This window comes from Podarcis vaucheri, assembly GCF_965113315.1.
Source record: "Podarcis vaucheri genome assembly, chromosome: 8".
In the NCBI taxonomy this organism is placed as follows: Eukaryota; Metazoa; Chordata; class Lepidosauria; order Squamata; family Lacertidae; genus Podarcis; species Podarcis vaucheri.
The window spans coordinates 66,112,605-66,127,079 of NC_138766.1; the positions used below are offsets into that span (position 1 = coordinate 66,112,605).

The 14,475-nt window shown below is 37.9% G+C and overlaps 1 protein-coding gene across 2 annotated transcripts in view; it reads left to right on the forward strand.

Annotated features, from left to right (window-relative positions):
- The window catches only part of WWP1 (WW domain containing E3 ubiquitin protein ligase 1), a 51,172-nt gene that overhangs the window by 19,939 nt on the left and 16,758 nt on the right, over positions 1–14,475 (forward strand). Inside the window, exons 3-8 of one of the 2 annotated variants that reach the window (XM_082233776.1) lie at positions 3,299–3,440; positions 5,191–5,315; positions 6,408–6,545; positions 6,632–6,698; positions 9,409–9,572; positions 12,856–13,195. In XM_082233776.1, coding sequence (XP_082089902.1) covers positions 3,299–3,440; positions 5,191–5,315; positions 6,408–6,545; positions 6,632–6,698; positions 9,409–9,572; positions 12,856–13,195 — 976 coding nt within the window. The remainder of the gene's footprint in view (positions 1–3,298; positions 3,441–5,190; positions 5,316–6,407; positions 6,546–6,631; positions 6,699–9,408; positions 9,573–12,855; positions 13,196–14,475) is intronic. The other variant, XM_082233777.1, reaches the window with a different exon arrangement.

The following is a 14,475-nucleotide window of genomic DNA, read 5'->3' on the forward strand; positions in this document are numbered from 1 at the left end:
ACACAGCAACTTCTGAAAGGCCCAGTTGGCTTGGGGCCAAATACCTTTCACTCCTTTGAGCCTTTGACTGGTAACAAACTCCATGTCATTGAAGTTCACAAATGATGTAACAAGGTATGCATGGATGGGCAGGAAATCTAGTTACATTTTTTCCCTAGTTTTAGAGATGTCCAACAATCCTTCTTCCTCCCTGCCAATTTCTGCTGAATGACCCTGCATTTGAAATCTTCCATTTTAAAAAGCAATCTAATTTGATACAGAACAGTGGCTGAGATTATAGTTGCTTTCAGGGTTCACCAGTAGTGTAATCCTGCTGTATTTAACTCCAATAGACTAGAACTACTGCTGTCCAGTAAACTGTTGTTATTTAGGAAATGTATATACTACCCTTCGTCAAAATGCTACAGTGCAGTTTGCAACATAGTAAACGAGATAATGTAAATCCATAATATCCACACAATACAAAAATTAAAAATTATATAAATACAATTCATAATAATAAGAAATATATAATACATACTAAAATATAATAGATGATGAACAATACATATAAGTAGCAGTGTCAAGTTATACATTTGTGAAAAAGGGGAAATGAGAGGTGTGTTCCTAATAGTTTGTAATACCGTACTTTTCTGTGTATAAGACTAGTTTGTTTTCTTTAAAAATTATGCAAAAAAGTGGGGACCATCTTATACATGGATAGTGCATAGGGTGGACGTTTGATGGGTTGCTGCCATGGCTGTTAGTGACTGTTATGCGTGTTATTGGTTGCTGTGTCAATGGCTGGTGTTGATTGGCTGACGCTGTGGCAATTGGGTGGGCGATTGGCAGTTTGTTCCGGCGATGGGACGTGAGGCAGATTTTGGGACGCGTGTGGATTTTCGGCAACCCCCCCCCAAACAAAGCTCAACAACCCTACATAATCCCCCCCAAAAAAGCACAACAACTCTGGGCAATTCTCCACAAAAAAGCTCAACAACTCTGTGCCATCTCCCACATTTTCTTAAATATGAATCCCCCCAAATAGGGGGCATCTTATACATGTGGGTGGTACTTTACCGAAGTACAGGGGTGAATATAAATATACTATAGATCCAGCATGCACCTGCCTCTTAATCTATGCTAAATCAACACAGTACTAATGTTATGAATGCAGCCATTTTTTTAAAAAAAATATGAGCCCGCAACACCTATTAGCTTGCTTCTCTAGAGAACATCCATGGTATATTTTATTATTGTATGTAGATTGGTTCTTCACAAACAGTGCTGTTGTTTCTGCACTTTGCTTGACTGTTGCAGTCAAGACTGAAGAAGGCAAAGCAATTTAAGCACACTGTAGAGTGAATATTGTTTGCTTAAGGCTTTATGTGAATAACAATGGTCTTCACATTTTCTGGTGTAGAAGACTGGCAAACTTTGTTATCTATTTCAATTCATTGCCATTTCCTCCATTTATCTTTTCTGTCACCTGAATAATAAATTATATGAAATATAGGGTAGTTTGTATTTCTTTTAGTTTAATGTGTTTTTCATCTGTTCATTCACTTATTCCATATTCTGCTCACCTTGGGCAAAGGATGAAGTATTGAGTGGATAGGAAATATTGAATTAGATCACAGAAATTCATCTAGGGAAAGAATGAAAAGAAACTTTTTTTTTTTTAAAAAAAAGACTTTCTTAAATGGCATATGATTTCAAAACTAAGGTTTTCATTCAGTTTTTCTATTTTCCTAAAAAACAAAAATAGCTCACTACATAGTATACAATTCAACATGGTTTGGCACTATGAGAACAAGCCTAGAAGGAGCCTTGGATGTGTGTATTCCTTCCTTCCCTTATGTGCTCAAAATACTTAGTCACTTCCTGTTTTTTGGCAAACCAAAGTTTGTTTATATCAAAACTGGCAAACTGTAATTTGTGCTTGCTCTGCAAACCAGGATCACAGTCTGTGTTTTAATCCTGGTTTGCATGGCAAGTACAAATAATAGTTTGTCAGTCACTCCCTAGTAACAAACTCTTCAGATAGAGAGTGGTGACAGACAAGAAGCAATACAGGGCCACTGAGAAACAAGAGGGAGGTGAACTTTATTTCCTTAAGAACATGAGCATCTCATGTATAACTTAAGTAGATCTTAGCTGGAGTTTACTTTGAAACGGAACAGCATAATCTATTGTTTAGTCTAGAAGTGTATTTAAGTTTACGATCAGTTTTGACACAGTGATGCCCAGTTGATGGTGTCATGCTCAAAAATAGGTCTGGAGGAATCAAATACTACATGTAATCCCTGTTATGTTAGTACTGAAATGGCCCATGTGGGTATTGGATTCATAATAGTTTACTGACCCATAATTTTCAAAATGTCGAGTTATACAGTGCCTCTGAAGGATACAGTGGCTCTTTCCTGTTTGTTTGTATACATATCATCAGTGCCCCCCCCCCCGCCGAGATACACAGGGGTATGCATACCCCTAAACATTTTGTGAATCTTTGTACTTTTGTGCATTTACTGTATTTATTTCCCATGATTTGAACTATAAAATGGCGATTTTCTTGAGTCAAAATGAGAGTACGCCTAAACACTGCATATCATAGGTATATATATTGACATTGTAAATGAGTTATGCTGAATATTAAACCAAAGCTCCTGAGAGCCAGAAGTAGTATTCCCCTATAGCCATACACTTAAAATATCTGCACTTTTTGCTATTCCACACCATCCCCTCTTGCCCCTGTCAGTGTTTTTGCCCTAAGATGAAAGATGAAATGTGTTCTGTTTGATTTTTTTTTTTTTAACTGCCAGAAATAGGGTACTTGAACATTAGGTTGAAGGTCCTTCTCTCTGTGTGTCCCCTCTGAGGGAGGTGCAGAAGATGGTAGGCCTTCCTTTCCTGTTTATGGAAGGCTGTCCCAGGAAGGCACACTTAGTACCATCCCTATCTTGTGGTTTTTTCCTGGTGCCTAAAAGAGTTCTGCTATCCTTCTGCCTTTTCTGAGACCAGAGGATGTTTGATTTGTTTGAGAAGAATGGAAAAGTAGTGTAATACAGATACTTTTAGTGTTATTCTTTCATCTTTTTTTAGAGGTGGTATTTGGACTGTTGCAGTGACCTATTGGGGGTTGAGCTCTATGGCCATGCCTCTTCACTTGACATTGAGTACACATTGAGTTGAACTGCTACATTTTTCAGTAGAAACTGAGAAAGCAAACATTGTTTTTTCAATTTATTATTGACTAGATATGTTTGTCATTTTACAATATGAAATGTTTTCCAGAGGTTATAAGCAATGTTTTTGTTAGTTTCTAGTGCCAAACTGAAAAGAAAAAAGAACTGGTTTGGTGGAACTGCCATCTATACAGAACTAGTAGCTGATAGTGAAGTTAAGAAAACGTCTAAATCTAACAGTTCCTCAAATCCAAAATGGGATGAACAGTTGACTGTGTAAGTAGATCTTTCTTCATAACTTTTATTATTGTGAACAACTTCCTTTCTGTGGGATAATGATTTGCTGAGATGCATTTATTATTTTACAAGATTTTTATGGAGGTTACTTGCATCTTATACTTATTTCGCTTGGCACACTTGGCCAGGAAATGATTAATTAAATAGAAAGTGGGTGGGACAGGCCAAAAGAAGGGCCAGTGGGCAGCAACAACCCCTCTGTGCCCCCATTATTTTCCTTTCCATGAGGCAGCTAGAAAAAGATTGAGGAAGGTAGATGGGATGTGAAGCTGCAGGGAGAGTGCATGAGTACAAGCTGCCATATCATGGGTTTTCCTCTATTTTGCTTTTGCACACGATGGCCAGAAATGTAATCTCCACGTAAGATGTAAGTTACCTGTACCTCTTAATAAAAATAAACCTAAGTGCTATAATATGAAATACTGGTAAATAATATAAAATACTATATTATTCAGCACCAGCAGGTGTAGTGTTTGGGACTGCTCCAAATCTCTTGCTCTTCTCGAAAGATCTGTGTACACACAAAAATGTGAGATCCTTCACTCTGATAAGTATGTTCGATGTTCTTATCAGAACTGAAACATTAACAGGGGAAAGAACTTATGGATAAGGAGGGCTTCCATTTTTTGACACCCCTGCCCACCCAGTATGGAATAACTAGCTATGCAATGAATGATGTGGTCAGAGAACATTGGCTATATTCCTTCAGTTCACAGTGGCTACATAGAGAGCCAAGAATAATCTGTAGGTAACAGAATGTGTGGTTTCAGGAAAGATTAGGTGAGGCTATGTAGCCCAAATTAGTATGAAATTGATGATTTATGACATCAATGCCTAAGTATAAAAATCTACAACTTGTTAAAGAACAACTTTATCTTCCTTCCCATTATGTTTCTAATTTCTTTTCTGTTTGTTTTATTGTATTCATTTTTATTTGAGTTTCAAATGTTTTTTGTAATTACTTTTATGTTAATGTATTTTAACACACTTAACAACAACAACTTTATTATTTAAACAACAACAAAAAATTTATTATTTATACTACTACTACAGTGTTACTATTTATACCCTGCCTATCTGGCTGGGTTACCCAGGCACAATAAATGCAGGCTCATTCAGGGTTTTTTCTGTCCTTTCCTTTCCGTAAATACAGGACTCAGTAGACTTCTATCCATGCTTTTGCTTGTAAAAAAGTAGACTTGCTTTCAGGATTCTGGTCTGGGAAATAAGTGGTTTGACTGTTTCACAAGCACTTGGCCCTTCTAAATATTCTCTTCAAACTGGCAATTTTATTCACATGATTCCCTCTAGGTGCAAACTAAGCATAACTAGAAGCTGGGATGCTGCATGTTTCTGCCACCTGTGTTTTCTACTATGGGATTCCAACCTGATGCAAGCTGTGCCATAACAAAATGTGTAACTGCTGTACTGTGTAATATCCTGACTCTTGCATATATCTGGAATTTAACTAGACTTGGGTGTCTAGGCTGGGGAGAGGTCTTCAGAGCAATGTACTTGCATTTTTCAGTGGGCGGCGGGGGGCGGAAAAAAAATTTCAACATTGACAAATTTGACTGTTATTAAACACAGCTGTTTAACTTCATAATGCAGATTTATGTCTAAACTCTATTTAGGCCTAGCTGTTGTTTTGTATGTTGAATATGATGAAACTGACAGACTGTAGTGTGCCATGATGAAAAAGGAATTGAAACTTGTTTGTTGTTTATAGGAATGTGACTCCGCAGACCACTTTGGAATTTAAAGTTTGGAGCCATCATACTTTAAAAGCTGATGCTTTGTTAGGAAAAGCCACTGTAGATCTTAGACAAGCTTTGGAAATGCATGATAGAAGATGTAAGTTTCCAATTTATTTAAATTTCATTAGTTAACAAAATCTTTATATGAAAATGTGTCTTGGTTTTTGTAATATATATGTTTAACTGCAGATGATGTTCCAATTGTTACATATATTGTAGCTATATATAAAGGCTCAAGGCTTACTTGATCTTGCATAATTTCTCCCACCCCACTTAAACTGACCGTGCTGGTGACTGTAGGAATGTTATGATTGATAAAACATAACCCATAAAACAAATTGGAATGTGTATGAGCAAATCTGTGAAGGTTCATTTTATGAGGCTAATGCATCTTGCATGAGCAGGAGCCCCATGTTAACAAGCTGTCTCCAACCACATTTTCAGAGATTTCCCATTTATAGTACAGCCAGTGCTTTTTTCTGGGGGGATGCAGGGGAACCCATACCCCTAAACATTTTGTGAGTCTAAGTTTGGCCTCATTAAGGGGCAGTATTTCAATATGAGTAGGAAAATGAGAGTGCCCCTAAACATTTTTTAAGAAAAAAAGCACTGAGTACAACCCCCCTCAACAGTGAACTCCTGCCATTTCTCCTTGGCTGGCGCACCATGAGCAAGAGAGAAATAAGGGCATGCTGGGCTGGATTGAGGGAGGTATTTGATCTATAGGCTTCAAGGATGCCCCCCTATACCTCTAGCACACCCCCACAACAGGAAGAAAACTATGTTAGCCTTGGAGTTGATGAAGTGAGTTTCTCTCCTATAGAAACTAATGAGAGAGAAATTGAAAAAGGTAAAAAAAACAAAAACCCAAAACAAAACCCAAGAACTTTAGAATTATTTAGATCAATTGCTCCTGCCACTGACCAACTCCTGCTGTGGCTGACAAGGCTTAGATAGGACCATACCCGACCATGGATTCTCCCTTATGCTCTACAGTAGCATTCTCTGTTAAGCATCTATATAATGTGGAAAATCATGCTGTAGCAGTGTAATCTTAATATTTGAATCAATCATTCCAAAGAATTAAAATGAAAAGTTAAGTATTAATGCAAGCCTACTTAAAAATATATATATATAGCAATTATTTTTTCTAGTGACTGGTTCATTGAAATATATTTTTTTCTTATAGTAGAAAGAGTCAAAGAACAGTTGAAACTCTCACTGGAAAACAAGAGTGGCTTGGTGCAAACAGGAGAACTAATAATTGTGCTTGATGGTTTGGTGCTTGAACAAGAATCTCTCACAAACCACAGTTCACTAGTAACCAGTAAGTTAAACTGGGGAAAATAAGATTAACCTTAATATCCCATGGTATAAGAAAGAAAATATCTAATTTTGTTTCTTATTGTTTAGTAGAAGTCCAGCAAAATGGTGATGCTTTACATGAAAACAGAGAAACATCCGCAAGAACCACTTCCAGGTCAGAGTTTTCTTTAAAGAAAACTATTTATGGTAACCTTACTAAAATGTCATAAAACTGAATTTGTATTGCAGAATATCAGGTTGCATTTCAGAGTTCAGCTGGGATGTTTCGCAGTAAGAGTAAGAGAGGAAGTGCATTATTGAAAAATAAATCTGCTTTAGAATATGCATTTACTTTGGGGATGGGCATTTACTTTGACTCATTCTACTATGAGAAAGAGATTTTATTTACTTATTCATCTGCTTATTTTGAATGCATCCGATAATATGCTCTGTAGAAAAGGGAACTCCAACCTTTTTGGACCCATGGACACATTTGGAGCTGGTTCCACTGTTGAACAGCTCTTACTGTCAGAAGGTTCTTCCTGATGTTTAGTTGGAATCGCTTTTCTTGTAACTTGAATCCATTGATTTGGGTCCTAGCCTCAGGATCAAGAGAAAACAAGCTTGCTTCATTTTCCACACTATAGCCCTTTAGATATTTAAAGATGGCTATCATATATCTTCTTTCAGTCTCCCCTTATCTAGGCTAAACATACCAAACTCCCTCAACCATTTCCTACAAGGCCTGGTTTCTTACCCCTGATCATTTTGTTGTCCTCCTCTGCACACTTTCCAGCTTGTCAATATCCTTCTTAAATTGTGGTGCCCAGAGCTGAACACAGTATTTCAGGTGTGGTCTAACCATAGCAGAATAGAGTGGTACTATTACTTCCCTTGATTGGGGCACTAGACTTCTGTTGATGCAGCCTAGAATAGCATAAGCTTTTTTTGCTGCAGCATACACTGCTGACTCTACTAAGACCCCTAGATCCTTTTCACATGTACTGCTAGTAAGCCAGGTGCCCCCTATCTTATATTTGTGTAGCTGTGTCTTCCTGTATATGTGTATTTGCCCTTGGCTAGTATTAAATCAGAACACAATGATTAAAGTGTCCATCTGTAAAGCATATCTCATTATTTCAGCTTCCCTTATTTCTGTCCATATTTTTTTAATTTGGGGCATGCCCAAAAGACATGCTGTATCCCACTACTGGTTGCCTTGCATCTCCAACATGAATTAATTCATTGTGCTATAAATACAATTAGACAAAGTGGCCTCAGGTGCCATAGAAAGATAAACTTATAAAAGTTTTCATTAAGATTCTTGCTAATTGTCTGGGGAACATTTTGTCATACCCCTTTTCACCAATTGAAGAGAATTTCCTATCCCAATCTTTCTGTCAATTACTCTGATAAGAATAGGTTGTGAAATCCATATTTCAGGATTCATATAACTAAGTTAGTTTTGTGGTGTTCCTTCTTAGCCACAGTATCTCAACTTCCATCAGCTCTGAGATGTCCAAGTTTTTTAAACTAAAGTTTAAGCAGTGTTTCTAAACTGTAAATATTGAAAAAACTACAGTCAGTTTTGTTGCATTTCATTAATTGTCTCAAACCACTCATCTTGGCATTAAGTGGTGTGTATATATAAAAAATAAAAAGTAATATCACAGAAGGCAAATATTTCTCTCTCTGCTAGCCAACCCACTCCTGCTTTCTCTGCATGATTTACTGTGGGATGTATGTTTATGCACACCCAGCAGGAAAGTAATCAAGTATCAGATTCTTGCAGCCACCTGTTCTGGCTGCAGATCAGTTGGTGATTCTGCTGTGCTGTGAGCTATTTGCACATAAACACTTTTGCTGGCTAGAAATACTCTGTCCCTTTTCTGTGCTGGAGCTGTGGGAAGGAACATCACCCCCTGTGCATCCAGCTCAGAAATGCAATGGGCTGATAAGGAGGAATAGACAGATTGGTTTCTGTGCTGACAAGGTAGTAAGAGGTTTGTCTTTCCTCTGCCAAACTATTCACTCACCAAGATGGAATTCTATGCAATTATTTGTATGGAATCCCCAGTCTCCAATGGCAACCAGGTGAGTAGTTAAATACAAGACTGAATTTGCCACTAAAATGACAGATACTGGAGATTTCTCCATTGAGTCTAATCAGCTACAATCCAGCATTGTTATTGATAATGTTAGCAGTTAAATTGAAGTTAATTACAGACAAGGCTACTTTGAATTCCCAGTTGGTTAAAAACTTTATTTTCAAATAGCATTTGATAGTTTTATCAGTCAGTGATCTACATTAGGAAAACTAACTAAATTATAATGTCACTATGAGTGGGTGGAGAAGAGATGGAATCCATTTAATGACTGTCCAAATATCACTTGCAATCAATGCAACAGAATTGACTGGCATCATATTGCACAATACTTTTATTTATATAGTGTATCTATATGGTGTTTTGCAAAGAATAGATATGAGAGGCTCTTATGTAAAGAGCTTACGATCTGAAATAGAGATAGTGAAACAACCCTTTTAAGGGTTGAAGACAGGGTACATATGGAATAATATGTGATTATGTCCATTACTTTTGCTTTGGCTTGGTTACAAAAAGAAATTGGGAGTAGGATAGTTTTCAGATGCTTCCTGGAAAAGGTGAGTTTTGTGGAGGAACTTGAAGGGAGGTGGTCAAATGAAGACCACCCGAGAGGCATGTGTGATGTTGTCTAGAATTAAAAAATGAATACTGTTCTCATCCTAACTAAATTGATGCAAGTTTTATTCAGGTCCATTAATAATTTTTGTAGGTTTAGCACAAATATGTGTAACAAATATAAAAATACTTATTTTGACAATATTACTGTGCTGTTTCCAACAGAACAGACAATCAAACACCATCAAGCTCTGTAGTACAGAACTCATTCCCTATACATGCAGTTAATGGAGACAGTGGAGACAGCACACCATCTCCTCCTCATATTGCAAGCAGACCCAAAAATACACCAGCACCAAAACCACTTACAAGCCAGTCTGATGACGTTGGTAAGAATACAGCCTTTTCGACTACTTGATTATTATCTTTTTTCAGGGAACTCCGTATTAATTATAGGAAGTAGTGCGCTAGCTAGTCTGGACTATGGCAGCATTTTCATGTATGAAGTCAGATGTGGTGCAGGTAAAAACTTCACTAAAAATAATAATTAGTCTTATGGTGTGCTCCCAACGGTTCTTTGGCATGCCAGGACTTGCATTCGGCACCTTTCAGTTTTTGCTTCAAATGCTTGCACTTGTGATTGGTTCCACTCATGAGCTCCCAGCCAGAGTAAATCTGTGCTGAAAGTGGGGTTTGTAGTCTCTGCAGATCAGTGGATTTGCATTTACTACGAGCATCTTTCAGCAGGGAACTTCATTTTCAGTTTTCAGCAAAATAAATAAATAAATAAAATAATAAAATCAGCACACTTTAGAGTGCACTCCTGAGTCTTTCCTTTGAATTTGGGTTGCCTAACATCATGACATCAGTGGACTATGGTGGTTAAGGGATCTAAGGATCTGTACTGCTACCTCTAACTTACATGTATGTGGTGTTCCATTTCCCCCCTTTGTGCTGCTTCCAATACTGTTCTGAAGAATCTCCTGGCCATTTGAAGCAGCTTTGGGGGAGGAAGAGCTGTTGTGGAATGTGTGCTGAAAGTGAAAGAATGATGTTTGATTTATTTCTTTACCTACTTTAAATTATTAATCATAAGCAATCTGTTTCTAAGAGAGAGTAAATTATAAAACAAGGCTGTTTGTGATCTCCAGTGTTGCCTATCAGTTGACAGAAGGAAATTGGTCAGTGGAATGTGCAGGGAGGCAATTTTGATTGTCCCCCTGCATAACCCCCCCCAAAAAAACCCCCTAAACTGCTTTGGAGGGTCCCTCAAACTTATGAAACATGTAGAGGATGCACAGTTTGTACAGGGAGGAAAAAGATTTACAGTTGTAAGCTTCCCTTCTGTCAGTGAATAGACACTCCTGAATACTACCCTGTTTATTTAAATTAAGACTTAAATAACCAAGAAAGGCAAACTTAAACTGCTTGCTTGGTACAAACATTCAGATCAAAACAATAATATTTGAAACATCATACATATGTTATCTTTTTTTAATGAATAGAAAGAAACAGTTTTGCCTTTCTAAATTCAGAGAAAGCATTCAGCAGTGTAGAATTGTCATACTGCTTTGAACAGAAGGGGGCTGGCCGAAACTGGATTGCCACCCGTCGTTTCCCTGGCAGTGCCCTGAGCTGTTGCTTGGGTGGCTAAAAAGAAAGTGGGATGTGATCTCCAAGAAAACATGATTCATTATTAGAAATAGTCATCTTTTGCAATGGATAATTAAACATCTTATTTGGCAAAGCGATAGCAGTGAAAAGGATATTAATGCCAATGCTAAATTTATTGTTTAAACCTTTGCCTAGCAAGTGGTTTCTTTAAAAAGGCTCAATAACTTTGAGGGCGGGGGTCAGGAATTTTACTTTTTGAAATATGGGAACCCTAGTACAAGCTGAAAATAAAATAAAAAGTCTTTCCAGCTCAATTTTAAAAAATGTATGACCATGTTAATTGTACTATAAACTGGATTAAAAATCTGTAGTTACAGTGATTTCCTCTAAAGAAGTGACTATTGGCTATTAGTATTAGTGTTACTTCAGTACTATGGGACACAGGTGGTGCTGTGGTTTAAACTGCTGGCAGATCATAAGGTCAGCAGTTCAAATTCTCGTGATGGAGCTCCCGTTGCTTTGTCCCAGCTCCTGCCAACCTAGCAGTTCAAAAGTGTAGCAGTGTAAGTAGGTAGATAGGTACTGCTGCTGTGGGAAGGTAAACAGCATTTCCATGCGCCAGAGTAGTTTAGTCATGCTGGCCATATGACCCGGAAAGCTGTCCACAGACAAATGCCAGCTCCCTCAGCCTGAAAATGGAGATGAGTGCCACACCCCATAGTCAAATTTGACTGGATTTAACCATCCAGGGGCCCTTTACCTTTACCTACCACTGGAACTGCAATCTTGTGTATGCTTAGGTGCAATTCCCTTGCCCCTCCCGTTCTCATAATACTAGAACTTGGAACTATAAATGGAGTAGAATGTTGGAAGAATCAGGACAAAGGAAAGTACTTATTCACACAGCACATAGTTAAACTGTAGAATTTGCTCTCACGAGAGGTAGTGAAGGCCAGCAGTTTGGATATCTTTAAAAGAGGATTAAACAAATTCATGGTGGTTATGTTCTGCCTCTACTATTGAAGGCAATATGTCTCTGACTATCAGTTGCTGGGAACTTCAGGCGGGAAGCATACGGTTGTGCTCAGGTTCTGCTTGCACACTTCCCATGGGTATCTGGTTGGCTACTTGAGATCAGGATGCAGCAGGCTCTTCTTATTTTCGTACGTAAAGAATAGCAGTGGCTGCCAATTTGCTACCACACTACGTGCATGTTGAAACTGATGCATAAAGCCATGTACAGCATGGAACAAGAATACTCCCATCTCATCCCTTATACCACATTGACCACTATGCTTTGCAGGAGAGGACATCCTGCATATACTATCTTGTCAGGCGGTCCATTTGGAACCTCCCATTATATATCAGACAGGTGCTGTCTATAGTGGGGGTTTTGTCACATGTTGAAGTCTTCTCTTTTAACAAACCATTTAAATGGAAACTTTTATCCCAGTTGAGGATATTGGAAATAGTTTTAGCATATGCAGTTATTTTATATATGTTTTTATTGTATTGTGGAAATGCTTTGAGATACAGTTGTACCTTGGTTCTCAGACAGAATCCGTTCTGGAAGTCTGTTCAACTTCGAAAACCAAGGCGCGGCTTCTGAAGGGCTGCAGGAGCTTTCTGCACTCAATCGGAAGCCACAGAAGTTGCATCAGACGTTCAGTTTCCCAAAAAAGTTTGCAAACCAGAACACTCACTTCTGGGGTTGCGGCTTTCGGGAGCCAAAATGTTTGAGTCACAAGGCATTTGAAAACCAAGGTACAACTGTAGTTAATAGGAAGCAATTCATAAACGAACGAACTAAATAATAAACTTCTACTACTTAGTTTCGAGTGAAGTAAAAACACTGTTTGTGGAGCTTGAGGAGGAAAGAAGAATCTGACTAATACATTTATGGGTCTCATCTTTTTTACACCAGGCATCTAAATGTTGCCTTTTATTTTTATAATATTTTTATTGTTTTATTATGACATCAATTTTCCTTTATCTTTTAAAATTCAGGATGTAACTTTATGTTGTCAATACAATATGTTCTCTTTTTCTGCATCCCAGTTAATTGTGAGTCAACTATGATGGAGACTGATAATCATTCTGCCTCTGAAACTCTTATGGATTCTGGTGAGGCATCTTCTACATCTGTAGACTGTACTCCAGCTACTGTAGAACCTTCTTTAGCAACAGAAGTTACTAGCAACTCTGAAAGCAACACATCTACAACTGCTCCCAGTGTATCTGCTGGGCTTGATGCTGTTGCTCCCACAGATACTGCATCTTCTAGTACAAGAAGTAATGTAACTACAGAAGCAGCGAAACCAAGAGACTCTTCAACTGTGTCTGGGGAAACTGTAAGGCAACAGCCTGGTAGCAACAGCATAGAACCTTTGCCCCCAGGGTATGTGGGTTTTGTTTTCATTAATAATACAATAATGCTTAGACCAGAAAAGTTATCCTTAGATATAGAAATGTTATTAATTCCCTTAGTTGTCTATTGGACAGGTTCAGGTAACAAAGAGTCTGGTGAACCCTTAAAGACTAACCAATTTATTATGGCATAAACTTTAATGGATTGCTGTCCACTTCATCATATTACATCATGAACACTGAAGTCAGAGGAAAATGAAATTTAGAAAGTACAGATAGCATATTAGATATGTAACCAAGAGCAGTAATTCACAAAACAATTGTTGTTAATACAGACATCCTGGTATTCATAAGCCACTTGAAACATGTAGTGTTATTAAAATCCATCATCCCAGTTCAATCCACAAGTGACTGCATTGATCCTCTTGATGTATTGTAAGTCAGTAGTTTTATGTTTTAAGTTCCTTTGTTCAAATGTTGCCACTTTAAGATTATTTACCAGGATGGTTAAAGAGCTGTCTCACTAGTTTTTAACTAGTTTTTAATATTTATGCCCATTTATTGTTTTGCATAGGGTCTAGCATGTTTTTTCTTTGTAGAATGCAGAAGAGCATTGCTGACAAATGATGACACATATCAGGTTGGAAGATGAAGTGGAGAATGAATGTTCTAGATAGCATTATTCAGTCTTGAAATAATGTTGCAGAGCAGACATATGGACAGAGTTGGCATCTGAGTCTGATACATAGTGGTCCTCGTTTTCCTGTTTCTTATTGAATAGGATTTAGATTAAGTTAGTTTATCTTAATTCCCAATAAAATCAATGCGACTTAAGTCATGTCTAACTTGACCTAAGTTCAGCCAATTTTGTCTAGATCTAACCTACTGTATATAAAATGCATGACCAAAAGATGGTCAGTGCTTGCAGTTGAGTAGAGTAGTGACTGGGAATTGATTTTCACCAGTGGGCTGCATCCTTATATCCCCTGCCACTTGTGGGCTGACTTTGACAATTGTGCACAACCACCCACCTGCTAGCCACCTAAAGTCATAATGACACCAGGTGATTGACAGCTGTCAAAGCTCAAAAGAGGCCACTAGCCTCCAGTCAGCTGACTAGTGGTTACAGCAACCTCCTTTGAAAGTGGACTGTTTGGCAGTGGAAAACACACTTTCAAAGAGGCCTCCTGAAACTGATTCATGGTTAAAGCAAGCCCATTTGAAAGCTACTTGAACAAAGTAATTTGGATCCAGTCCTCCAGATTGACTTCAAAAGGCCTTGATGCAGATGAAAAAATGCTCTTTTTTGAG